Consider the following 25827-nt stretch of genomic DNA (forward strand, 5'->3'; position numbering starts at 1 on the left):
CATGTTCTATGTATCTATAGGTTTTTAGGCAACAATAAAAATGTAAAGCTAACTTTGGCGATTAATGTGCCTACGGGAAAGAGAAGGACGTTTTATCTAGTGACTGTTTCCACTCACGCCAAAGCAGCGCAGAGGATTAAGATGGCTGCTGCAAAGAACATGTTGCTCTGTGTTCAGAGGTCTTCAGGCAACAATCAAAATGTGAAGGTAATTTTAGAGATTAATGTCTATGCGGGAGAGAGATGGGGATTTTATGCAATAATAAAAACTCTAAAGGTAACTTTGGCAAATGATGTTCCTGCGGGAGAAAGTCGGAGTTTTATCTAGTTGCTGTTTCCACTCCAGCTGAAGTAGCGCGGGATTAAAGGCCATATGTATCAATGTTAGGTTTTGCAATTCTCAAATAGAGAATATTTGAGAATCGCTATTAGAGAATCGCAAAACGCTATGTATGTAGGATTTGCAATATATTTTGCGAATCCTACATATTCCTGAATTGCCAATTGCTATTTGCAATTAAAGAATACCTCCCCATTCATTCCTATGGGCCTAGAGGCCCATAGGAATGAATGGGAAGAGATTCTCAATTTGCGATTCCCAATTATAGAATCGCAAATTGAAAATGCTATTTCAAGTGTGCCAGGGTGTCAAAAGGACACCGCGCTGCACCCTGAAATAAGCATGGGTGCACATATGGCGAACATACATGCCCTAAGGCATGTGTGAGCGCTAAATGCCACTTTGAAAAATCCGAACACAAACGCTGAAATTCTGTGTGTCCTTGTGTGTTCAGGAGGTTTCCAGGCAATAATAAAAATATAAATGTAACTGTCGATTAAAGTTCCCGCTAGAGAGAGATGTCATTTTTTATCTAGTGGCTGTTTCCACTCATGCTAAAGTAGCGCAAAAGATGAAGATGCCTGTGGCAAAGAACATGTCCTAGTGTGGCTGTAGGTTTTTAGGCAACAATAAAAATGTGAAGGTAAATATGGCGATGAATGTTCCTGCTGAAGAGAGAGCCAAGTTTAATCTAGTGGCTGCCACCATTCATGCTAAAGTAGCGCAGAGGATTAAGATGCCTGCTGCAAAGAACATGTCCTTGTGTTTCCAGCGGTTTTTCAGTAAACAATAAAAATGTAAACATAACTTTGGTGATTAATGTTCCTGCTGGAGAGAGATGGGAGTTTTATCTAGTGGCTGTTTCCACTCATTTTAAAGTAGCACAGAAGATTAAGGTGTCTGCTGCAAAGAACATGTCCTTGTGTCTACGTTTTTAGGCAACAATAAAAATGCAAAGGTAACTTTGGCGATTAATGTTCCTGCAGGAGACAGATCAAAGCTTTATCTAGTGGCTGTTTCCACTCATGCTAAAGTAGCATAGAGGATTAAGATGCCTGCTGCAAAGAACATGCTCTTGTGTGTTCAGAGCTTTTCAGGCAACAATAAAAATGTAAAGTTAACCTTGGCAAATAATGTGCCTGCGGGAGAGAAATCAGAATTTTTTGCTAGTGGCTGTTTCCACTCATGGTGAAGTAGTGCAGAGGATTAAGTTGCCTGCTGCAAAGAACATGTCATTGTGTGTTCATACGTTTTCAGGCGACAATAAAAATGTAAAGGGAACCTTGGCGATTAATGCAACTGCTGGAGAGAGATGGGAGTTTAATTTAGTGGCTGCTTCCATTGATGCTAAAGTAGCACAGAGGATTAAGATGCCTGCTGCACAGAACATGTCCTTGTGTGTTCAGAGGTTTTCAGGCAACAATAAAAATGTAAAGGTAACTTTGGAAAAAAAGTTCCTGTCGGAGAAAGACATTAGGGTTGTATCTAGTGGGTGTACCGACTCATGTTAAAGTGACGCATGCAGAGAACATGTCCCTATGTGTTCAGAGGTTTTCAGACAACAATAAAAATGTAAAGGTAACCTTGGCAGTTATTGTTTCTGCGAGAGAGAGATCAGAAGTTTTATCTAGTGGCTGTTTTCACTCATGCTGAAGTAGCATAGAGGATTAAGGTGCCTGCTGCAAAAAACATGTCCTTGTGTGTCTAAGTTTTTAGGCAACAATAAAAATGTAAAGCTTACTTTGGCGATTAGTGTTCCGGCAGAAAAGAGAAGGAAGTTTTATCCAGTGGCTGTTTCCACTCATGCTGCTGCAAAGAATATTTCCTTGTGTGTTCAGCGGTTTTCAGGTGACAATAAAAATGTTAAGTTAACCTTGGCAAATATTGTGTCTGCGGGAGAGAGATAGGAGTTTTTTCTAGCGGCTGTTTCCACTTATGCTAAAGTAGTGCAGAGGATTAAGATGCCTGCTGCATGGAACATGTCCTTGAGAGTTCATACATTTTCAGGCAACGATAAAAATGTTAAGGGAACATTGGCGATTAATGTAACTGCTGGAGAGAGATGGGAGTTTAATTTAGTGGTTGTTTAAATTGATGCTAAAGTTGCGCAGAGGATTAAGATGCCTGCTGCAAAGAACATTCTCTTGTGTGTTTGTAGGTTTTCAGGCTCCTAAACGTAAGCTTCGATCGACCGGCCACGCCCTCGCCGCCGTCCCCCGCATCCGAAGAGCCACCACAGGGGGACGGTCCTTCTCCTACCTCGCCGCCAAGACATGGAACTCCCTCCCAACCCACCTCCGCCTGACCCAGGACCACCTCGCCTTCAGGAAGCAACTCAAGACCTGGCTGTTCGAGCAGTAGCGGACCCCCCCCCCAGCGCCTTGAGACCCTCTGGGTGAGTAGTGCGCTATATAAATGCTTTGATTGATTGATTGAGGCAACAATAAAAATGTAAAGGTAACTTTGGAGATGAAGGTTCCTGCGGGACGGAAATGGAAGCTTTATCAAGGGGCTGTTTCCACTCATGCTAAAGTAGTGCAGAGGATTAAGATGTACATCTGTTGCAAAGAACATGTCCTGGTGTAATCAGCGGTTTTCAGGCGAGAATAAAAATGTAAAGGTAACTTTAGCGATTTTTGTTGAAAAGAGGCATATGCCACCCACATGCATCTCATCAACACACACCTTATAACAACACACCACACCATGCCACTGCCCCACGTCACATGCAAAAACCACAGTTGATGGACAGAATGCAGAACAATGTCATACATTCACCCCAGTACAGAGATCTGGGCCTAAATCCATTGTTTTTTTGCACTCCACACCACCCCAGTTCAGACATGGCCATATGCAAATCAGTCTGACCCTGTGCCTCATGGGAACAGTCCAGCCCGAACTGCCAAGCCATGCCTTCCCTGGACCGGAAACAAGCTTCCAAAGACCGGTTTCTGGCATTCCAGCCGTCTTCAGCCCGGCTTGCTTGAATCCAGTGGTGTGGAGTGCATGGGACTCACGTCTGAACATACCCATCCCCCTCGGGGTGACAAATGCAAAAACCACAGTTGATGGACAGAATGCAGAACAATGTCATACATTCACCCCAGTACAGAGATTTGGGCCTAAATCCATCGTTTTTTTGCACTCCACACCACCCCAGTTCAGACATGGCCATATGCAAATCAGTCTGACCCTGTGCCTCATGGGAACAGTTCAGCCCGAACTGCCAAGCCATGCCTTCCCTGGACCAGAAACAAGCTTCCAAAGACCGGTTTCTGGCATTCCTGCCGTCTTCAGCCCGGCTTGCTTGAATCCAGTGGTGTGGAGTGCATGGGACTCACGTCTGAGCATACCCATCCCACTCGGGGTGACAAATGTAAAAACCACAGTTTATGGACAGAATGCAGAACAATGTCATACATTCACCCGAGTACAGAGATCTGGGCCTAAATCCATCGTTTTTTTGCACTCCACACCACCCCAGTTCAGACATGGCCATATGTAAATCAATCTGACCCTGTGCCTCATGGGAACAGTCCAACCCGAACTGCCAAGCCATGCCTTCCCTGGACCGGAAACAAGCTTCCGAGTACCGGTTTCTGGCATTCCAGCCGTCTTCAGCCCGGCTTGCTTGAATCCAGTGGTGTGGAGTGCATGGGACTCACGTCCGAGCACACCCATCCCACTCGGGGTGATAAATGCAAAAACCACAGTTGGTGGACAGAATGCAGAACAATGTCATACATTCACCCCAGTACAGAGATCTGGGCCGAAATCCATCGTTTTTTTGCACGCCACACCACCCTAGTTCAGACATGGCCATATGCAAATCAGTCTGACCCTGTGCCTCATGGGAACAGTCCAGCCCAAACTGCCAAGCCATGCCTTCCCTGGACCGGAAACAAGCTTCCGAGGACCGGTTTCTGGCATTCCAGCCATCTTCAGCCCGGCTTGCTTGAATCCAGTGGTGTGGAGTGCATGGGACTCACGTCTGAGCATACCCATCCCACTCGAGGCGACAAATGCAAAAACCACAGTTGGACAGAATGCAGAACAATGTCATACATTGACCCCAGTACAGAGATCTGGGCCTAAATCCATCGTTTTTTTGCACTCCACACCACCCCAGTTCAGACATGGCCATATGCAAATCAGTCCGACCCTGAGCCTCATGGGAACAGTCCAGCCCGAACTGCCAAGCCATGCCTTCCCTGGACCGGAAACAAGCTTCCGAGGACCGGTTTCTGGCATTACAGCCGTCTTCAGCCCGGCTTGCTTGAATCCAGTGATGTGGAGTGCTTGGGACTAACGTCTGAGCATACCCATCCCACTCTGGGTGACAAATGCAAAAACCACAGTTGATGGACAGAATGCAGAACAATGTCATACATTCACCCCAGTACAGAGATCTGGGCCTTTATCCATCGTTTTTTTGCACTCCACACCACCCCAGTTTAGACATGGCCATATGCAAATCAGTCTGACCCTGTGCCTCATGGGAACAGTCCAGCCCGAACTGCCAAGCCATGTCTTCCCTGGACCAGAAACAAGCTTACGAGGACCGGTTTCTGACATTCCAGCAGTCTTCAGCCCGGCTTGCTTGAATCCAGTGGTGTGGAGTGCATGGGACTCACGTCTGAGCATACCCATCCCACGTCACAGCACTAGACACCAGGTTTGCAGTACGGAGCACAGCAGCCACACTGCTCTACAACATACCTTAGAAACATTGCTCTGGCTAAAGACGTATAAGGACCCAAAGGCGAGACCTATTGGATATGCCAGTGCTCGTTTAATTCTGCTGAGACTTTATCATGTTACATGCGTTATTGGTGCATGATTCACACGGGAAACATTGTCTGCCCTTGTTTTTAAAATGTACAAGGAAAAGAGATACATAGTTTCAGGTGATGCTTCTGGTTGTCATGGAAACAGGTGAGGGTCATTGTGAAGAAGGTTCTTGGAATGTTGGAGTTCGAAGATTCCTTGGAATGTTGGAGTTTAAACTGTGGGTGGCAGTTGAGGGGGGAGGCGGGCTCACTCCAGTCTCTGCTCTGCTCCTCCTCTGTAGGGGGGGTGGGAGGGAAGGATGAGGGTCTGAAGCTCCCCGCAGCTCTCACACCAGCCTCAGCTCCGTTCCCCAGAGACCGAAGTACGGGAAGAGCCTCTGTGAGAAGGGGGCCTGCGGGAAGGAGTAGAGAAGCTCCATGGAGTCAGCATTGTAGAGGGATAGCCGCCCCCCCTCGTAGTCTAGATACACCCCCAGCTTCAGGGGATTCTCACGAGGGGACAGAAGGGTCCGAGGAGAGGTGAGAGCCCTGTAATGACCCCCCTGCCCCTGCACAGCCCAGACTCCCCCCTCAGGGGACCAAGTGAAGGCTTCCTTCCTGTTCACAGAATCTGCTGCGACCCCCACATGCCACCCTGCCCCCTCCTGCAGCGGCTGCACCTCCCAGTAATGTCTGCCGGAGGTGAACCCCTCGCTCCCCAGCACAAGGGGCCAGTAGTAGGTGAATCTCTTGGGGGTGTCCGGCAGGGGCTGTTCTGTGTCTGTGTCTCTCACTTGTCTCCCCCCCTCAGACAGGAGGAGCCGAGGATGAGCCGTGTCAGGATCAAGAGTCACCATCACTGCAGAGAAGAGATTCACAATTAGAGATTTAATGACACAAACAAAGGCTGTAATTACTGCTTCTGTTTTACATGTGATTAATTTACACCACATCTGGAAGGAGCATGCAGCGCTAGAGACCGCGCGGCACTAGACACCTCACTACTAGAACGCTCACTACAATAAAGCACGCAGCACTAGAGAGCACCCTGTCAGAAACACAACAGGGGCTGAGCCAGAATATCTCACTGAACTTCACCGCCCTGCAGAAACACTACAGGGTATGAGCCAGAATATTTCACTGAACTCCACCGCCCTGTGGAAACACTACAGGGGCTGAGCCAGAATATCTCACTGAACTCCACCGCCCTGCGGAAACACTACAGGGCCTGAGCCAGAATATCTCACTGAACTCCACCGCCCTGCAGAAACACTACAGGGGCTGAGCCAGAATATCTCACTGAACTCCACCGCCCTGTGGAAACACTACAGGGCCTGAGCCAGAATATCTCACTGAACTCCTCCTCCCTGTAGAAACACTACAGGGGCTGAGCCAGAATATCTCCCTAAACTCCACCATCCTGTCAGAAACACTACTTGGGCTGATTCAGCATATCTCATTGAACTCCACCACACTGTTAGAAACACTGCAGGGGCTGAGCCAGAATATCTCACTTAACTTCACCGCCCTGTAGAAACACTACAGGGCCTGAGCCATATTATGTCACTGATCTCCACTGCCCTGTAGAAACACTATAGGGGCAGAGCTAGAATATCTCATTGAACTCCACCACACTGTTAGAAACAATACAGGGGCTGAGCCAGTATATCTCACCTAACTTCACCGCCCTGTAGAAACACTACAGGGGCTGAGCCAGAATATCTCACTAAACCCCTCCGCCCTGTAGAAACACTACAGGGGCTGAGCCAGAATATCTCACTAAACCCCACCGCCCTGTAGAAACACTACAGGGGCTGAGCCAGAATATCTCACTAAACCCCACCGCCCTGTAGAAACACTACAGGGGCTGGGCCAGAATATCTCACTGAACTCTACCGCCATGTAGAAACACTACAGGGGCTGAGCCAAAATATCTCACTGAACTCCACTGTCCTGTAGAAACACTACAGAGGCTGAGCCAGAATATCTCACTGAACTCCACCGCCCTGTGGAAACACTACAGGACCTGAGCCAGAATATCTCACTGAACTCCACCGCCCTGCAGAAACACTACAGGGCCTGAGACAGAATATCTCACTGAACTCCACCACCCTGCAGAAACACTACAGGGGCTGAGCCAGAATATCTCAAGGAACTCCACCGCCCTGTGGAAACACTACAGGGGCTGAGCCAGAATATCTCACTGAACTCCACCACCCTGTAGAAACACTACAGGGGCTGAGCCAGAATATCTCACTTAACTTCACCGCCCTGTAGAAACACTACAGGGCCTAAGCCATATTATGTCACTGAACCCCACTGCCCTGTAGAAACACTATAGGGGCAGAGCCAGAATATCTCACTAAACCCCACCGCCCTGTGGAAACACTACAGGGGCGGAGCCAAAATATCTCATTGAACTCAACCACACTGTTAGAAACACTACAGGGCCTGAGCCAGAATATCTCACTTAACTTCACCGCCCTGTAGAAACAATACAGGGCCTGAGCCATATTATGTCACTGAACTCCACTGCCCTGAAGAAACACTACAGGGCCCGAGACAGAATATCTCAATAAACCCCACCGCCCTGTAGAAACACTACAGGGGCTGTGCCATATTATGTCACTGAACTCCTGTCCTGTAGAAACACTATAGGGGCAAAGCCAGAATATCTCACTGAACTCCACCGCCCTCTCAGAAACACTACAGGGGCTGAGCCAGAATATCTCACTAAACCCCACTGCCCTGTAGAAACGCTACAGGGGCTGAGCCAGAATATCTCACTGAACTCCACTGCCCTGTTAGAAACCCTACAGGGGCTGAGCCAGAATGTCTCACTGAACTCGACTGCCCTGTCAAACACTACAGGGGCTGAGCAAAAATATCTTACTAAACTCCACCGCCCTGTTGAGCCAGAATATCTCACTCAACTCCACCGCCCTGTCAGATACACTACAGGAGCTGACACAGAATATCTCACGGAACTCCACCGCCCTGTAGAAACACTAAAGGGGCTGAGCCAGAATATTTCACTAAACTCCACCACACTGTAGAAACACTGCAGGGGCTGAGCCAGTACATCTCACTGAACTCCACTGCCCTGTCAGAAACACTACAGGGGCAGAGCCAGAATATCTCACTGAACTCCACCGCCCTGTAGAAACACTACAGGAGCTGAGCCATAATATCTCACTAAACCCCACCGCCCTGTAGAAACACTACAGGGGCTGAGCCAGAACATCTCATTGAACTCCACCACACTGTTAGAAACACTGCAGGGGCTGAGCCAAAATATCTCACTTAATTTCACCGCCCTGTAGAAACACTACAGGGCCTGAGCCATATTATGTCACTGAACTCCACTGCCCTGTAGAAACACAATAGGGGCGGAGCCAGAATATCTCACTAAACCCCACCGCCCAGTAGAAACAATACAGGGGCTGAGCCAGAATATCTCATTGAACTCCACAACACTGTTAGAAACACTACAAGGGCTGAGCCAGTACATCTCACTTAACATCACCGCCCTGTAGAAACACTACAGGGCCTGAGCCATATTATGTCACTGAACTCCACCGCACTGTAGAAACATTACAGGGGATGAGCCAGAATATCTCACTAAACGCCACCGCCCTGTAGAAACACTACAGGGCCTGAGCCAGAATATCTCACTGAACTCCACCGCCCTGCAGAAACACTACAGGGCCTAAGCCAGAATATCTCAATAAACCCTACCACCCTGTAGAAACACTACAGGGGCTGAGCCAGAATATGTCACTTAACTTCACTGTGCTGTCAGGAACACTACAGGGGCTGAGCCAGAATATCTCACTTAACTTCACCACCCTGTAGAAACACTACAGGGCCTAAACCAGAATATCTCAGTAAACCCTACCACCCTGTAGAAACACTACAGGGGCTGAGCCAGAATATGTCACTTAACTTCACTGTGCTGTCAGGAACACTACAGGGGCTGAGCCAGAATATCTCACTTAACTTCACCACCCTGTAGAAACACTACAGGGCCTGAGCCATATTATGTCACTGAACTCCACTGCCCTGTAGAAACACTACAGGGGCTGAGCCAGAATGTCTCACTTAACTTCACCGCCCTGTAGAAACACAACAGGGCCTGAGCCGGAATATCTCACTAAACTCCACCACCCTGTCAAAAACCCTACAGGGGCGGAGCCAGAATATCACTTAACTCCACTGCCCTGTAGAAACACTTTAGGGCCTGAGCCATATTATGTAACTGAACTCCACTGCCCTGTAGAAACACTGCAGGGGCTGAGCCAGAATATCTCACTTAACTTCACCGCCCTGTAGAAACACTAAAGGGCCTGAGCCATATTATGTCACTGAACTCCACCGCCCTGTAGAAACACTACAGGGGCTGAGCCATATTATGTCACTGACCTCCACTGCTCTGTAGAAACACTATATGGGCAGAGCCAGAATATCTCAATGAACTCCACCACCTTGTAGAAACACTACAGGACCTTAGCCAGAATATCTCACTGAACTCCACCGCCCTGTAGAAACACTACAGGTCCTTAGCCAGAATATCTCACTGAACTCCACCGCCCTGTCACAAACACTACAGGAGCTGAGCCAGAATATCTCACTGAACTCGACTGCCCTGTCAAACACTACAGGGGCTGGGCCAGAATATCTAACTAAACTCCACCACCCTGTGGAAACACTACAGGGGCTGAGCCAGAATAACTCACTGAACTCCACCGCCCTGCAGAAACACTACTGGGCCTGAGCCAGAATATCTCACTGAACTCCACCGCCCTGTAGAAACACTACAGGGGCTGAGCCAGACTATCTCACTAAACCCCACCGCCCTGTAGAAACACTACAGGGGCTGATTCAGAATATCTTATTGCACTCCACCACACTGTTAGAAACACTGCAGGGGCTGAGCCAGAATATCTCACTTAAATTCACCACCCTGTAGAAACACTACAGGGCCTGAGCCATATTATGTCACTGAACTCCACCGCCCTGTAGAAACACTACAGGAGCTGAGCCATAATATCTCACTAAACCCCACCGCCCTGTAGAAACACTACAGGGGCTGAGCCATATTATGTCACTGAACTTCACTGCCCTGTAGAAACACAATAGGGGCGGAGCCAGAATATCTCACTAAACCCCACCGCCCTGTAGAAACACTACAGGGGCTGAGCCAGAATATCTCATTGAACTCCACAACACTGTTAGAAACACTACAAGGGCTGAGCCAGTACATCTCACTTAACATCACCGCCCTGTAGAAACACTACAGGGCCTGAGCCATTTTATGTCACTGAACTCCACCGCCCTGTAGAAACATTACAGGGGATGAGCCAGAATATCTCACTGAACTCCACCGCCCTGCAGAAACACTACAGGGCCTGAGCCAGAATATCTCACTGAACTCCACCGCCCTGTAGAAACACTACAGGGGCTGAGCCAGAATATGTCACTTAACTTCACTGTGCTGTCAGGAACATTACAGGGGCTGAGCCAGAATATCTCACTTAACTTCACAACCCTGTAGAAACACTACAGGGCCTGAGCCAGAATATCTCAATAAACCCTACCACCCTGTAGAAACACTACAGGGGCTGAGCCAGAATATGTCACTTAACTTCACTGTGCTGTCAGGAACACTGCAGGGGCTGAGCCAGAATATCTCACTTAACTTCACCACCCTGTAGAAACACTACAGGGCCTGAGCCATATTATGTCACTGAACTCCACTGCCCTGTAGAAACACTACAGGGGCTGAGCCAGGATATCTCACTGAACTCCACCGCCCTGTAGAAACACTACAGGGGCTGAGCCAGAATGTCTCACTTAACTTCACCGCCCTGTAGAAACACAACAGGGCCTGAGCCGGAATATCTCACTGAACTCCACCGCCCTGTCAAAAACCCTACATGGGCGGAGCCAGAATATCACTGAATTCCACTGCTCTGTAGAAACACTTTAGGGCCTGAGCCATATTATGTAACTGAACTCCACTGCCCTGTAGAAACACTGCAGGGGCTGAGCCAGCGGCAGACCCGGAAGCTGAGATCGGCCCTGGACCAGGGTTCAATTCCCCACCTCGGCGGGTCTTGGGCTAAAAATTCCACGGACTCGATAATTCTCGCTCCGGTGCCTTATCGACTCACGGGTTCACACTCTGCGACTCTGGGCAATAGCTTGCTTAATCTCCACAATGGCCCCTCGCGGCGGGATGCCTGACTTTCACCTTGTGGATACCCACTGGGGCTATCACACAGGGGAATATCAGGACGGGTTCCCTAAGCAAGCGCCGGGACACCCACTGCGGGTAGCTGTGCGCTATATAAGCTCAACTTCACCGCCCTGTAGAAACACTTAAGGGCCTGAACCATATTATGTCACTGAACTCCACCGCCCTGTAGAAACACTACAGGGGCTGAGCCATATTATGTCACTGACCACCACTGCTCTGTAGAAACACTATATGGGCAGAGCCAGAATATCTCAATGAACTCCACCACCCTGTAGAAACACTACAGGACCTTAGCCAGAATATCTCACTGAACTCCACCGCCCTGTCACAAACACTACAGGAGCTGAGCCAGAATATCTCAATGAACTCCACCGCCCTGTAGAAACACTACAGGTCCTTAGCCAGAATATCTCACTGAACTCCACCGCCCTGTCACAAACACTACAGGAGCTGAGCCAGAATATCTCACTGAACTCGACTGCCCTGTCAAACACTACAGGGGCTGAGCCAGAATATCTAACTAAACTCCACCGCCCTGTGGAAACACTACAGGGCATGAGCCAGAATAACTCACTGAATTTCACCGCCCTGCCAGAAACCCTACAGGGGCTGAGCCAGAATATCTCACTGAACTCCACTGTCCTGTCAGAAACACTACAGGGGCTGATCCAGAATATCTCACTGAATTCCACCGCCCTGTCAGAAACACAACAGGGGCTGAGCCAGAATATCTCACTGAACTCCACCGTCCTGTCAGAAACACTACAGGGGCTGATCCAGAATATCTCACTGAACTCCACCACACTGTAGAAACAATACAGGGGCTGAGCCAGAATATCTAACTGAACTCCACCACCCTGTCAGAAACACTACAGGAGCTGAGCCAGAATATCTCACTGAACTCCACCGTCCTGTCAGAAACACAACAGGGGCTGAGCCAGAATATCTCAATGAACTCCACCGCCCAGTAGAAACACTACAGGGGCTGGGCCAGAATATCTCACTGAACTCCAGCGTCCTGTAGAAACACTACAGGGGCTGATCCAGAATATCTCTCTGAATTCCACCACTCTGTAGAAACACTACAGGGTCTGATCCAGAATATCTTACTGAATTCCAAAAACCCTTGTGGAACACTACAGGGCTGAGCCAGAATATTTTACTAAACTCCACCGCCCTGTAGAAACACTACAGGGGTTGAGCCAGGATATCTCACTGAACTCCACCGCCCTGTAGAAACAATACACAGGCTTAGACAAAATATCTCATTGAACTCCACTGCCCTGTAGAAACACTAGAGGTGCTGAGCCAGAAGATGTCACTGAACTCCACGGTCCTGTAGAAACACTACAGGGGCTGACCAGAATATCTCACTGAACTCCACCACCTTGTAGGAAAACTACAGGGGCTGAGCCAGAATATCTCACTGAACTCCACCGCCCTGCCAGAAATTCTACAGGGGCTGAGCCAGGATATCTCACTGAACTCCACTGCCCTGCCAGAAACACTAGAGGGGCTGAGCCAGAATATCTCACTGAACTCCGTCGTGCCAGAAATACTACAGGGGCTGATCCAGAATATCTCACGGAATTCCACACCCTGTAGGAACACTACAGGGGTTGATCCAGAATATCTCACTGAATCCATTATAGAAACACTACAGGGGCTGATCCAGAATATCTCACTGAACTTCACCACCCTGTAGAAACACTACAGGGCTTGAGCCAGAATATCTCACTGAACTCCACTGCCCTGTAGAAGCACTACAGGGGCTGAGCCAGAATATCTCACTAAATACCACCGCCCTCTAGAAACACTACAGGGGCTGAGCCAGAATATCTCACTGAACTCCACCGTCCTGCCGGAAACACTACAGGGGCCGAGACAGAATATTTCACTGAACTCCACTGCCCTGTAGAAATACTACAGGGGCTGAGCCAGGATATCTCACTGAACTCCACCACCTTGTAGAAACACAACAGGGGCTGATCCAGGATATCTCACTGAACTCCACCACCCTGTAGAAACACTGCAGAGGCTGGGCTAGAATATCTCACTGAACTCCACCGTCCTGTAGAAACCCTAGAGGTGCTGAGCCAGAATATCTCACTGAACTCCACCGTCCTGTAGAAACACTACAGGGGCTGACCAGAATATCTCACTGAACTCCACCACCCTGTAGGAACACTATAGGGGCAGAGCCAGAATATCTCACTGAACTCCACCGTCCTGCCAGAAACTCTACAGGGGCTGAGCAAGGATATCTCACTGAACTCCACCACCCCGCCAGAAACACTACGGGGGCTGAGCCAGAATATCTCACTTAACTCCACCACCTTGTAGGAACACTACAGGGGCTGATCCAGAATATCTTACTGAATTCCAAAAACCCTTGTGGAACACTACAGGGGCTGATCCCGAATGCCTCACTGAATTCCACCACCCTGTAGAAACACTACAGGGGCTGAGCCAGAATATCTCACTGAACTCCACCGTCCTGTCAGAAACACTACAGGGGCTGATCCAGAATATCTCACTGAACTCCACCACCCTGTAGAAACACTGCAGGGTCTGAGCCAGTATATCTCACTGAACTCCACCGCCCTCTCAGAAACACTACAGGGGCTGAGCCAGAATATCTCACTGAACTCTGCCGCCCTCTCAGAAACCCTACTGGGGCTGAGCCAGAATATCTGACATATCATCAATGCCCTGTAGAAACACTACAGGGGCTGAGCCAGATTATCTCTCTAAACCCCACAGCCCTGTAGAAACACTACAATGGCTGATCCAGAATATCTCATTGAACTCCACCGCCCTGTAGAAACACTACAGGTGCTGGGCCAGAACACATCACTGAACTCCACCACCCTGTAGGAACACTATAGGGCCTGAGGAGGAATATCTCAATAAACCCCACTGCCCTGTAGAAACACTACAGGGGCGGAGTCAGAATATCTCATCGAACAACACTGTCCTGTAGAAACACTACAGGGCCTGAGCCATATTATGTCACTGAACTCCACTGCCCTGTAGAAACACTATAGGGGCAGAGCCAGAATTTCTCACTGAACTCCACCACCCTGGAGAAACACTACAGGGCCTGAGCCAGAATATCTCACTGAACTCCACCGCCCTGTAGAAACACTACAGGGGCTGAGCCAGAATATCTCACTAAACCCCACCCCCCTGTAGAAACACTACAGGGGCTGAGCCAGAATATCTCATTGAACTCCACCACACTGTTAGAAACACTAAAGGGGCTGAGCCAGAATATCTCACTTAACTTCACCACCCTGCAGAAACACTACAGGGCCTGAGCCATATTATGTCACTGAACTTCACCGCCCTGTAGAAACACTACAGGGGCTGACCAGAATATCTCACTGAACTCCACCGCCCTGCCAGAAACACTACAGGGGCTGAGCAAGAATATCTCACTGAACTCCACTGCCCTGTAGAAGCACTACAGGGGCTGAGCCAGAATATCTCACTAAATACCACCGCCCTCTAGAAACACTACAGGGGCTGAGCCAGAATATCTCACTGAACTCCACCGTCCTGCCGGAAACACTACAGGGGCCGAGACAGAATATTTCACTGAACTCCACTGCCCTGTAGAAATACTACAGGGGCTGAGCCAGGATATCTCACTGAACTCCACCACCTTGTAGAAACACAACAGGGGCTGATCCAGGATATCTCACTGAACTCCACCACCCTGTAGAAACACTGCAGAGGCTGGGCTAGAATATCTCACTGAACTCCACCGTCCTGTAGAAACCCTAGAGGTGCTGAGCCAGAATATCTCACTGAACTCCACCGTCCTGTAGAAACACTACAGGGGCTGACCAGAATATCTCACTGAACTGCACCACCCTGTAGGAACACTATAGGGGCAGAGCCAGAATATCTCACTGAACTCCACCGTCCTGCCAGAAACTCTACAGGGGCTGAGCAAGTATATCTCACTGAACTCCACCACCCCGCCAGAAACACTACGGGGGCTGAGCCAGAATATCTCACTTAACTCCACCACCTTGTAGAAACACTACAGGGGCGGAGTCAGAATATCTCACTTAACTTCACCGCCCTGTAGAAACACTACAGGGCCTGAGCCATATTATGTCACTGAACTCCACTGCCCTGTAGAAACACCATAGGGGCAGAGCCAGAATATCTCACTGAACTCCACCGCCCTGTAGAAACACTACAGGGTCTGAGCCAGAATATCTCATCGAACAACACTGTCCTGTAGAAACACTACAGGGCCTGAGCCATATTATGTCACTGACCTCCACTGCCCTGTAGAAACACTATAGGGGCAGAGCCAGAATTTCTCACTGAACTCCACCACCCTGGAGAAACACTACAGGGCCTGAGCCAGAATATCTCACTGAACTCCACCGCCCTGTAGAAACACTACAGGGGCTGAGCCAGAATATCTCACTAAACCCCACCCCCCTGTAGAAACACTACAGGGGCTGAGCCAGAATATCTCACTGAACTCCAACACCCTGTAGGAACACTAAATGGGCTGAGCCAGAATATCTCACTGAACTCCACCGCCCTGCCAGAAACACTACAGGGGCTGAGCAAGAATATCTCACTGAACTCCACCGTCCTGCCAGAAACTCTACAGGGGCTGAGCCAGGATATCTCACTGAACTCCACCATCCTGCCAGAAACTCTACAGGGGCTGAGCCAGAATATCTCACTGAACTCCACCGCCTGCCAGAAACACTTCAGGGGCTGAGCCAGAATATCTCACTGAACTCCACCGTCCTGTAGAAACACTACAGAGGTTGAGCCAGAATATCTCACTAAACTCCACCACCCTGTAGAAACACTACAGGGCCTGAGCCAGAATATCACCCTGAACTCCACTTCCCTGTCAGAAACCCTACAGGGGCTGAGCCAGAATATCTCACTGAACTCCGCAGCCCTCTCAGAAACCCTACTGGGACTGAGCCAGAATATCGCACTAAACCCCACAGCCCTGTAGAAACACTACAGGGGCTGAGACAGATTATCTCACTAAACCCCACAGCCCTGTAGAAACACTACAGGGGCTGAGCCAGAATATCTCATTGAACTCCACCACCCTATAGAAACTTTACAGGGCCTGAGCCAGAATATCTCACTGAACTCCACCGCCCTGTAGAAACACTACAGGGGCTGAGCCAGAATATCTCACTAAACCCCACCGCCCTGTAGAAACACGACAGGGGCTGAGCCAGAATATCTCATTGAACTCCACCACACTGTTAGAAACACTACAGGGGCTGAGTCAGAATATCTCAATTAACTTCACCGCCCTGTAAAACAATACAGGGCCTGAGCCATATCATGTCACTGAACTCCACAGCCCTGTAGAAACACTACTAGGGCTGAGCCAGATATCTCATTGAACTCCACTGTCCTGTAGAAACACTACAGGGCCTGAGCCATAGTATGTCACTGACCTCCACTGCCCTGTAGAAACACTATAGGGGCAGAGCCAGAATATCTCACTCAACTCCACCACCCTGGAGAAACACTACAGGGCCTGAGCCTGAATATCTCACTGAACTCCACCGCCCTTTAGAAACACTACAGGGGCTGAGCCAGAATATCTCACTAAACCCCACCACCCTGTAGAAACACTACAGGGGCTGAGCCAGAATATCTCATTTAATTTCACCGCCCTGTAGAAACACTACAGGGCCTGAGCCATATTATGTCACTGAACTCCACTGCCCTGTAGAAACACTATAGAGCAGAGCCAGAATATCTCACTGAACTCCACCTCCCTGTAGGAACACTACAGGGCCTGAGCCAGAATATCTCACTGAAATCCACCACCCTGTAGAAACACTACAGGGGCTGAGCCAGAATATCTCACTAAACCCCACCCCCCTGTGGAAACACTACAAGGGCTGAGCCAGAATATCTCACGGAACTCCACCACCCTGTAGAAACACTACAGGGTCTGAGCCATAATATTTCACTGAACTCCACCGTCCTGTGAAAAAACTACAGGGGCTGACCAGAATATCTCACTAAACCCCACCCCCCTGTAGAAACACTACAAGGGCTGAGCCAGAATATCTCACAGAACTCCACCACCCTGTAGAAACCCTAGAGGTGCTGAGCCAGAATATCCCACTGAACTCCACCACCCTGTAGGAACACTACAGGGGCAGAACCAGAATATCTCACGGAACTCCACCACCCTGTAGAAACACTACAGGGTCTGAGCCATAATATCTCACTGAACTCCACCGTCCTGTGAAAAAACTACAGGGGCTGACCAGAATATCTCACTAAACCCCACCCCCCTGTAGAAACACTACAAGGGCTGAGCCAGAATATCTCACAGAACTCCACCACCCTGTAGAAACCCTAGAGGTGCTGAGCCAGAATATCCCACTGAACTCCACCGTCCTGTAGAAACACTACAGGGGCTGACCAGAATATCTCACTGAACTCCACCACCCTGTAGGAACACTACAGGGGCAGAGCCAGAATATCTCACTGAACTCCACCGTCCTGCCAGAAACTCTACAGGGGCTGAGCCAGGATATCTCACTGAACTCCACCACCCTGCCAGAAACACTACAGGGGCTTAGCCAGAATATCTCACTTAACTCCACCACCTTGTAGAAACACTACAGGGGCTGAGCCAGAATATCTCACTGAATTCCACCGTCCTGCCAGAATCTCTACAGGGGCTGAGCCAGGATATCTCACTGAACTCCACCACCCTGGCAGAAACACTACGGGGGCTGAGCCAGAATATCTCACTTAACTCCACCACCTTGAAGAAACACTACAGGGGCTGAGCCAGAATATCTCACTGAACTCCACCGTCCTATTAGAAACACTACAGGGGCTGATCCAGAATATCTCTCTGAATTCCACCACTCTGTAGAAACACTACAGGGTCTGATCCAGAATATCTTACTGAATTCCAAAAACCCTTGTGGAACACTACAGGGGCTGAGCCAGAATATCTCTTTTTTTTTTTATAACATATTTTATTGACTAGAGCAACAGGTGAGCCAAAGGTACAAAACATGATTTACTTTAGAATTCAATAATCACAAATTTCCAATACATTTCTCAAATAACAAACAAGAGATAAAAAGTTAAAAAGTTAAAAACGATATGCAAAGATAAAAGGAAGGTTCATCGAGATAGAAAAAGTCAGCCTACTACAGCGTTAGAATTTTTTTCTTCCCAGGACATTGAGTACAAAATATGCAATTTATAAGGTGCATCAGCAAAAACGTGCAAAACTGCAATAAAGTGCAAGTGCAAAAGTGCCAAAAGTACAAAAAAGTACTATCTTAAAAAGTGCAAAATGCAATCCGATATAGGAAAAAATGCTAGTAAATGTAAATGTCCTGGAAATCAGATAGAAGGCTATAAAAGAAGAATCATTTCCTCACAATTTTCTTCCTGAATCATGCTCCCTTAATTACTTCTAGAGTCTCAAAATATTTCCAGTTCCTCTCAAATCTCCCAACAGCTCCCACTCTACCCGCATAAGCCTATTCAAAATAACATGTTCTTCTCATTTTGTTGAACCATTTTAAGTGTGATGGGATCTCGCAGGACTTCCAGTTTTGAAGAATTAAGGAACGAGCAACTGCGCAAGAAATAAATATAAATACCTCTTCAGCTTTATTAAACCTGCTCCTATCTTTGCATATACCGAACAGGGCTACTTCTGCTGTTGGTAGAAGAGATTTCCCAATAGCCTGTTCGATATCGGCAAATATTCCCTTTCAGAAAGTTTCTAACTGGTGGCAAGAAAAAAAAATGTGATGCCATCCTCCCTGGCTACTAGCCATACATCTGAAGCATTTATTCTCAGCTCCGGGAAACATCCTTTCCAAAGCCTCCGGTGTATAATATGCTAACCAACGAGACAGAAAGCACATCCTTTTATAGTTGGCAGCTCGCAATGATCTATTCCCCAACTCACAAATGATCTCCCAATCCTTTGTGGAAAAGTTACATTGTGTAGCGAGATTTATTTTCTCAAGATGACTGTCCACTAAAACATTTTGATTTGAGCAATGAAGCATCTTATACCAGTATCCAATACCTTCACTCATTCCATCATACAGGGCTGTTAGTATGATATTAGGGGGATTAAACAGGCCACTTATCTCTTTTCTAATAAAATTAAAGATCTGCATATATTAAAAAAAAGTTGGGTGTAATGAACCATTTATTCTAGCGGCTACCTTCTGCCAGCTAATTACCCTGTTTTGGATTACGAAATGTCTTAGCTCTCGGAAGCCACAAAGTTCCCAAGATTTAATACGATTCAGGCTTAGTGGGAGGCCTATTTGACTACATTCTTTTAAGCTTAGATAATGAGAACTATCAGTACCATATTTTCTGAAAAGGAGCGACATTCTTGAGGCATATTCTCTTAATGTTTTATATCTTGACCTCTTTGGGAGCTTTGCGATTTTTAAAAAAACTGGAATTTGGGAGCCTACCTCTTGTAGCATTCTTGTAAGAAAAAAATGATCTCTTGTTTGATTATTCCTCAATAATCCTGCCACTATATCGAAAAATGCGGCTTCATAGTAGGTCCTTAAATGGGGTAGGGCTAAGCCTCCTTGTTCAGCTGGAAGTTGTAATACTGGAAGTTTAACTCTTGAAGCTTTGTTACCCCATATAAAGCCTTTCAGCATTGTTTCGAGATCTTTAAAAAAAATTTAATTAATTTTAATGGGCACGTTACTGAACAAAAAGATAAGCAAAGGCAACACCGACATCTTGATCAATGAGACCCTACCTATAATTGATAATGGAAGAAGAAGCCAGTGATCTAAAAGGTTCTGAATTTTGTTCTTCATCCTGATATAATTCATAGAATAGAGCATATCATATTCGGTGGTGACATATATGCCCAGATATCTTATTGGGTCGCTTCTTACAGCTTGGGCCTGCAGATCATCAGGGAGAAAATGAGGATCAGTGTTTAATGCAAGGACCTCATTTTTTTTGGGGATTTACTTTATAATCCCCTATCTTTTCATAATTATTGAACTCTCTCATCAAATTTTCAATATTTTCTTTTATGGGTGATAGATATAAAATAATATCGTCGGCAAACAGATTAATTTAGACATACCGACTAAAGGGGGCTGAATAGCCACGTTGTCCCTAATCTTAATTACTAAAGGTTCGATAAAGAAAGTAAAAAGCAGCGGGGACAACGGGCAGCCCTGCCTTGTGCCCCTGTTTACCTTGATCTTACCAGCCTGTTTCATATTGATTATTACTTGGGCCGATGCTCCCTCGTAGATGTTATAAAGCATCCTAATAATTGAGGCTGGGAAACCAAATTGACCGAGAGAGTAAAATAATGCAGCCCAATTCACTAAGTCAAACGCTTTTTCCGCGTCCATCATCAATATACACACTGGGGTCGAATTAATATTAAAGTAGTCCAATGCCTGGATTAGGAACTCGGTGTTTGCTGCCATATAACGACCTGCAATAAACCCAGACTGGTCCTGATGAATGACCTCCTGGGCATCAAAGACAAATCTCTCAGCCCATATTTTCATAAGGATTTTGTAATCCGAATTTAGTAGGCTAATCGGCCTGTATGAATTAACATCATACTGATTTTTATCTTTTTTAAGAAAACATATAATTGTAGATTCCTTAAACTCAGCAGGGACGTACCCGCCTAGCCTAACATGATTATATAACTTTTTCAAGGGAATTGCTAATTCGTTAAAAAAGACCTTATAAAATTCTATTGGGAATCCGTCCTGACCGGAAGCTTTTCCCCCTGAGGTTGCCTTTATACAATTTTGTATTTCAGGGGTATTTATTTCCAAACTAATTTGACTTACCTGACTTTCGGAAATTTTGGGGATTTGTATGTCTGCAAAATAGTCCTGGATCATTACATCCTCTACCTGATACTCCGTTGAGTAAATTTTTTCAAAATGATCCAGGAAGATTTTTGAGATCTTGTCTCTATCATCCTCCTCCAGCCCACTCTGAGGATCGCGAATTTTCACTATCAGTGATGACTCCTGCTTTTTTCTGGTAGAGTTAGTTAGTAGTTTCCCCACCAACTGGCTGTCTTCATAGACCTTTTGTTGGAAGGCTTTCGAGCTGTTAATCTCTTCCGCCACAAAATAATCCTGAAAAAGAGTTTTAGCCTGCTCTAGTTTGCTTGAATGATGTTGAAGCTGCAATGCATATTCCCTCTCTACATCTGATTGAAGCTTAGCTATTTTTAACTTTCTTTCGTTTGCCTTAGAGCTAGTATATGCAATAATCTGGGCGCGTGCTGATGCTTTGAATCCTCCCCAAACAGAGAAGGGTTCAGCTGTATTATAATTTATTACAAAGTATTGTGTAATCCAATCTCTGAATTGTGAAACCCATTCCGGGAGCCAGAATATCTCACAGAACTCCACCGTCCTGTCAGAAACTCTACAGGGGCTGAGCCAGGATATCTCACTGAACTTCACCGCCCTACCAGAAACACTGCAGGGGCTGAGCCAGATATCTCACTGAACTCCACCGTCCTGTCAGAAACACTACAGGGGCTGATCCAGAAGATCTCACTGAACTCCACCACCCTGTAAAAACACTGCAGGGTCTGAGCCAGTATATCTCACTGAACTCCACCGACCTCTCAGAAACACTACAGGGGCTGAGCCAGAATATCTCACTGAACTCCACCACCCTGTAGAAATACTACAGGGCCTGAGCCAGAATATCACCCTGAACTCCACCGCCCTGTCAGAAACCCTACTGGGGCTGAGCCCGAATATCTGATATATCATCAATGCCCTGTAGAAACACTACAGGGTCTGAGCCAGATTATCTCTCTAAACCCCACAGCCCTGTAGAAACACTACAAGGGCTGATCCAGAATATCTCATTGAACTCCACCGCCCTGTAGAAACACTACAGGTGCTGGGCCAGAATACATCACTGAACTCCATCACCCTGTAGGAACACTATAGGGCCTGAGCCAGAATATCTCAATAAACCCCACTGCCCTGTAGAAACACTACAGGGGCTGAGCCAGAATATCTCACTTAACTTCACCGCCCTGTAGAAACACTACAGGGCCTGAGCCATATTATGTCACTGAACTCCACTGCCCTGTAGAAACACCATAGGGGCAGAGCCAGAATATCTCACTGAACTCCACCGCCCTGTAGAGACACTACAGGGTGGAGGAGTTCAGTGAGATATTCTGGATCAGCCCCTGTAGTGTTTCTGACAGGACGGTGGAGTTCAGTGAGATATTCTGGCTCAGCCCCTGTAGTGTTTCTACAGGGTGGTGGAATTCAGTGAGATATTCTGGATCAGCCCCTGTAGTGTTCCTCAAGGGTTTTTGGAACTCAGTAAGATATTCTGGATCAGACCCTGTAGTGTTTCTACAGAGTGGTGGAATTCAGAGAGATATTCTGGCTCAGCCCCTGCAGTGTTTCTACAAGGTGGTGGAGTTAAGTGAGATATTCTGGCTCAGCCCCCGTTGTGTTTCTGGCAGTGCGGTGGAGTTCAGAGAGATATCCTTGCTCAGCCCCTGAAGAGTTTCTGGCAGGACGGTGGAGTTCAGTGAGATATTCTGGCTCAGCCCCTGTAGTGTTTCTACAAGGTGGTGGAGTTCAGTGAGATATTCTGGTCAGCCCCTGTAGTGTTTCTACAGGACGGTGGAGTTCAGTGAGATATTCTGGCTCAGCACCTCTAGGGGACTGGGCCAGAATATCTCACTGAACTCCAGGGTCCTGTCATAAACACAACAGGGGCTGAGCTAGAATATCTCACTGAACTCCACCGGCCTGTAGAAACACTACAGGGTCTGAGACAGAATATCTCACTGAACTCCACCGCCCTCTCAGAAACATTACTGGGGCTGAGCCAGAATATCTCACTTATCACCACCGCCCTGTAGAAACACTACAGGGGCTGAGCCAGAATATCTCATTGAACTCCACCACACTGTTAGAAACACTACAGGGGCTGAGCCAGAATATCTCACTTAAGTTCACTGCCCTGTAGAAACACTATAGGGCCTTAGCCAGAATATCTCACTGAACTCCACCGCCCTGTCAGAAACACTACAAGGGCTGATCCAGAATATGTCAGGGAACTCCACCGCCCTGTAGAAACACTACAGGGGCTGAGCAAGAATATCTCACTGAACTCGAATGCTCTATCAAACACTACAGGGGCTGAGCCAGGATAATTAACAGAACTCCACAACCCTATCAGAAACACTAAAGAGGCTGGGCCAGAATATTTCATTGAACTGCACCGCCCTGTCAGAAACAGAATATCTCACTGAACTCCATCGCCCTGTCAGAAACCCTACAGGGGCTAGGCCAGAATATCTCACTGAACTCCACCGCCCTTTAGAAACACTACAGGGCCTGAGCCAGAATATCTCACTGAACTCCACCACCCTGTAAAAACACTACAGGGGCTGAGCCAGAATATCTCACTGAACTCCACCGGCCTGTAGAAACACTACAGGGGATGAGCCAGGATATCTCACTGAACTCCACAGCCCTTTAGAAACACTACAGGGCATGAGCCAGAATATCTCACTGAATTTCACCGCCCTGCCAGAAACCCTAGAGGGGCTGAGCCAGAATATCTCACAGAACTCCACCGTCCTGTCAGAAACACTACAGGGGCTGATCCAGAATATCTCACTGAACTCCACTGTCCTGTCAGAAACACTACAGGGGCTGATCCAGAATATCTCACTGAATTCCACCGTCCTGTCAGAAACACTACAGGGGCTGATCCAGAATATCTCACTGAACTCCACCACACTGTAGAAACAATACAGGGGCTGAGCCAGAATATCTAACTGAACTCCACCACCCTGTCAGAAACACTACAGGGGCTTAGCCAGAATATCTCACTGAACTCCACCGTCCTGTCAGAAACACAACAGGGGCTGAGCCAGAATATCTCAATGAACTCCACCGCCCAGTAGAAACACTACAGGGGCTGGGCCAGAATATCTCACTGAACTCCAGCGTCCTGTCATAAATACTACAGGGGCTGAGCCAGAATATCTCACTGAACTCCACTGTCCTGTAGAAACACTACAGGGGCTGGGCCAGGATATCTCACTGAACTCCACCTCCCTGTAGAAACACTACAGGGGCTGGGCCAGGATATCTCACTGACCTCCACTGCCCTGTAGAAACACTACAGGGGCTGATCCAGAATATCTCTCTGAATTCCACCACTCTGTTGAAACACTACAGGGTCTGATCCAGAATATCTTACTGAATTCCAAAAACCCTTGTGGAACACTACAGGGCTAATCCAGAATATCTCACTGAATTCCACCACCCTGTAGAAACACTACAGGGGCTGAGCCAGAATATCTCACTGAACTTAACCGTCCTGTCAGAAACACTACAGGGGCTGATCCAGAATATCTCACTGAACTCCACCACTCTGTAAAAACACTGCAGGGTCTGAGCCAGTATATCTCACTGAACTCCACCGCCCTCTCAGAAACACTACAGGGGCTGAGCCAGAATATCTCACTGAACTCCACCACCCTGGAGAAACACTACAGGGCCTGACCCAGAATATCTCACTGAACTCCACCGCCCTGTAGAAACACTACAGGGGCTGAGCCAGAATATTTTACTAAACTCCACCGCCCTGTAGAAACACTACAGGGGTTGAGCCAGGATATCTCACTGAACTCCACCGCCCTGTAGAAACAATACACGCGCTTAGACAAAATATCTCATTGAACTCCACTGCCCTGTAGAAACACTAGAGGTGCTGAGCCAGAATATGTCACTGAACTCCACGGTCCTGTAGAAACACTACAGGGGCTGACCAGAATATCTCACTGAACTCCACCACCTTGTAGGAAAACTAAAGGGGCTGAGCCAGAATATCTCACTGAACTCCACCGCCCTGCCAGAAATTCTACAGGGGCTGAGCCAGGATATCTCACTGAACTCCGTCGTGCCAGAAATACTACAGGGGCTGATCCAGAATATCTCACAGAATTCCACACCCTGTAGGAACACTACAGGGGTTGATCCAGAATATCTCACTGAATTCCACCACCCTGTAGAAACACTACAGGGCTTGAGCCAGAATATCTCACTGAACTCCACTGCCCTGTAGAAGCACTACAGGGGCTGAGACAGAATATCTCACTAAATCCCACCGCCCTTTAGAAACACTACAGGGGCTGAGCCAGAATATCTCACTGAACTCCACCGTCCTGCCGGAAACACTACAGGGGCCGAGACAGAATATTTCACTGAACTCCACCGCCCTGTAGAAATACTACAGGGGCTGAGCCAGGATATCTCACTGAACTCCACAACCTTGTAGAAACACAACAGGGGCTGATCCAGGATATCTCACTGAACTCCACCACCCTGTAGAAACCCTAGAGGTGCTGAGCCAGAATATCTCACT

At 47.7% G+C, this 25827-nt stretch overlaps 1 protein-coding gene across 1 annotated transcript in view; it reads right to left on the bottom strand.

The window, feature by feature from the left end:
* Positions 1-5111: 5111 nt before the first annotated feature.
* The window catches only part of LOC147711637 (E3 ubiquitin-protein ligase TRIM15-like), a 193028-nt gene continuing 172312 nt past the window's right edge, over positions 5112-25827 (bottom strand). Inside the window, exon 5 of the mRNA XM_086920214.1 lies at positions 5112-5967. Within this exon, the coding sequence (XP_086776340.1) occupies positions 5456-5967 (512 nt within the window). The 3' untranslated portion in view covers positions 5112-5455. The remainder of the gene's footprint in view (positions 5968-25827) is intronic.

Source organism: Lissotriton vulgaris, chromosome 5 (assembly GCF_964263255.1).
Source record: "Lissotriton vulgaris chromosome 5, aLisVul1.2, whole genome shotgun sequence".
NCBI classification, from domain to species: domain Eukaryota; kingdom Metazoa; phylum Chordata; class Amphibia; order Caudata; family Salamandridae; genus Lissotriton; species Lissotriton vulgaris.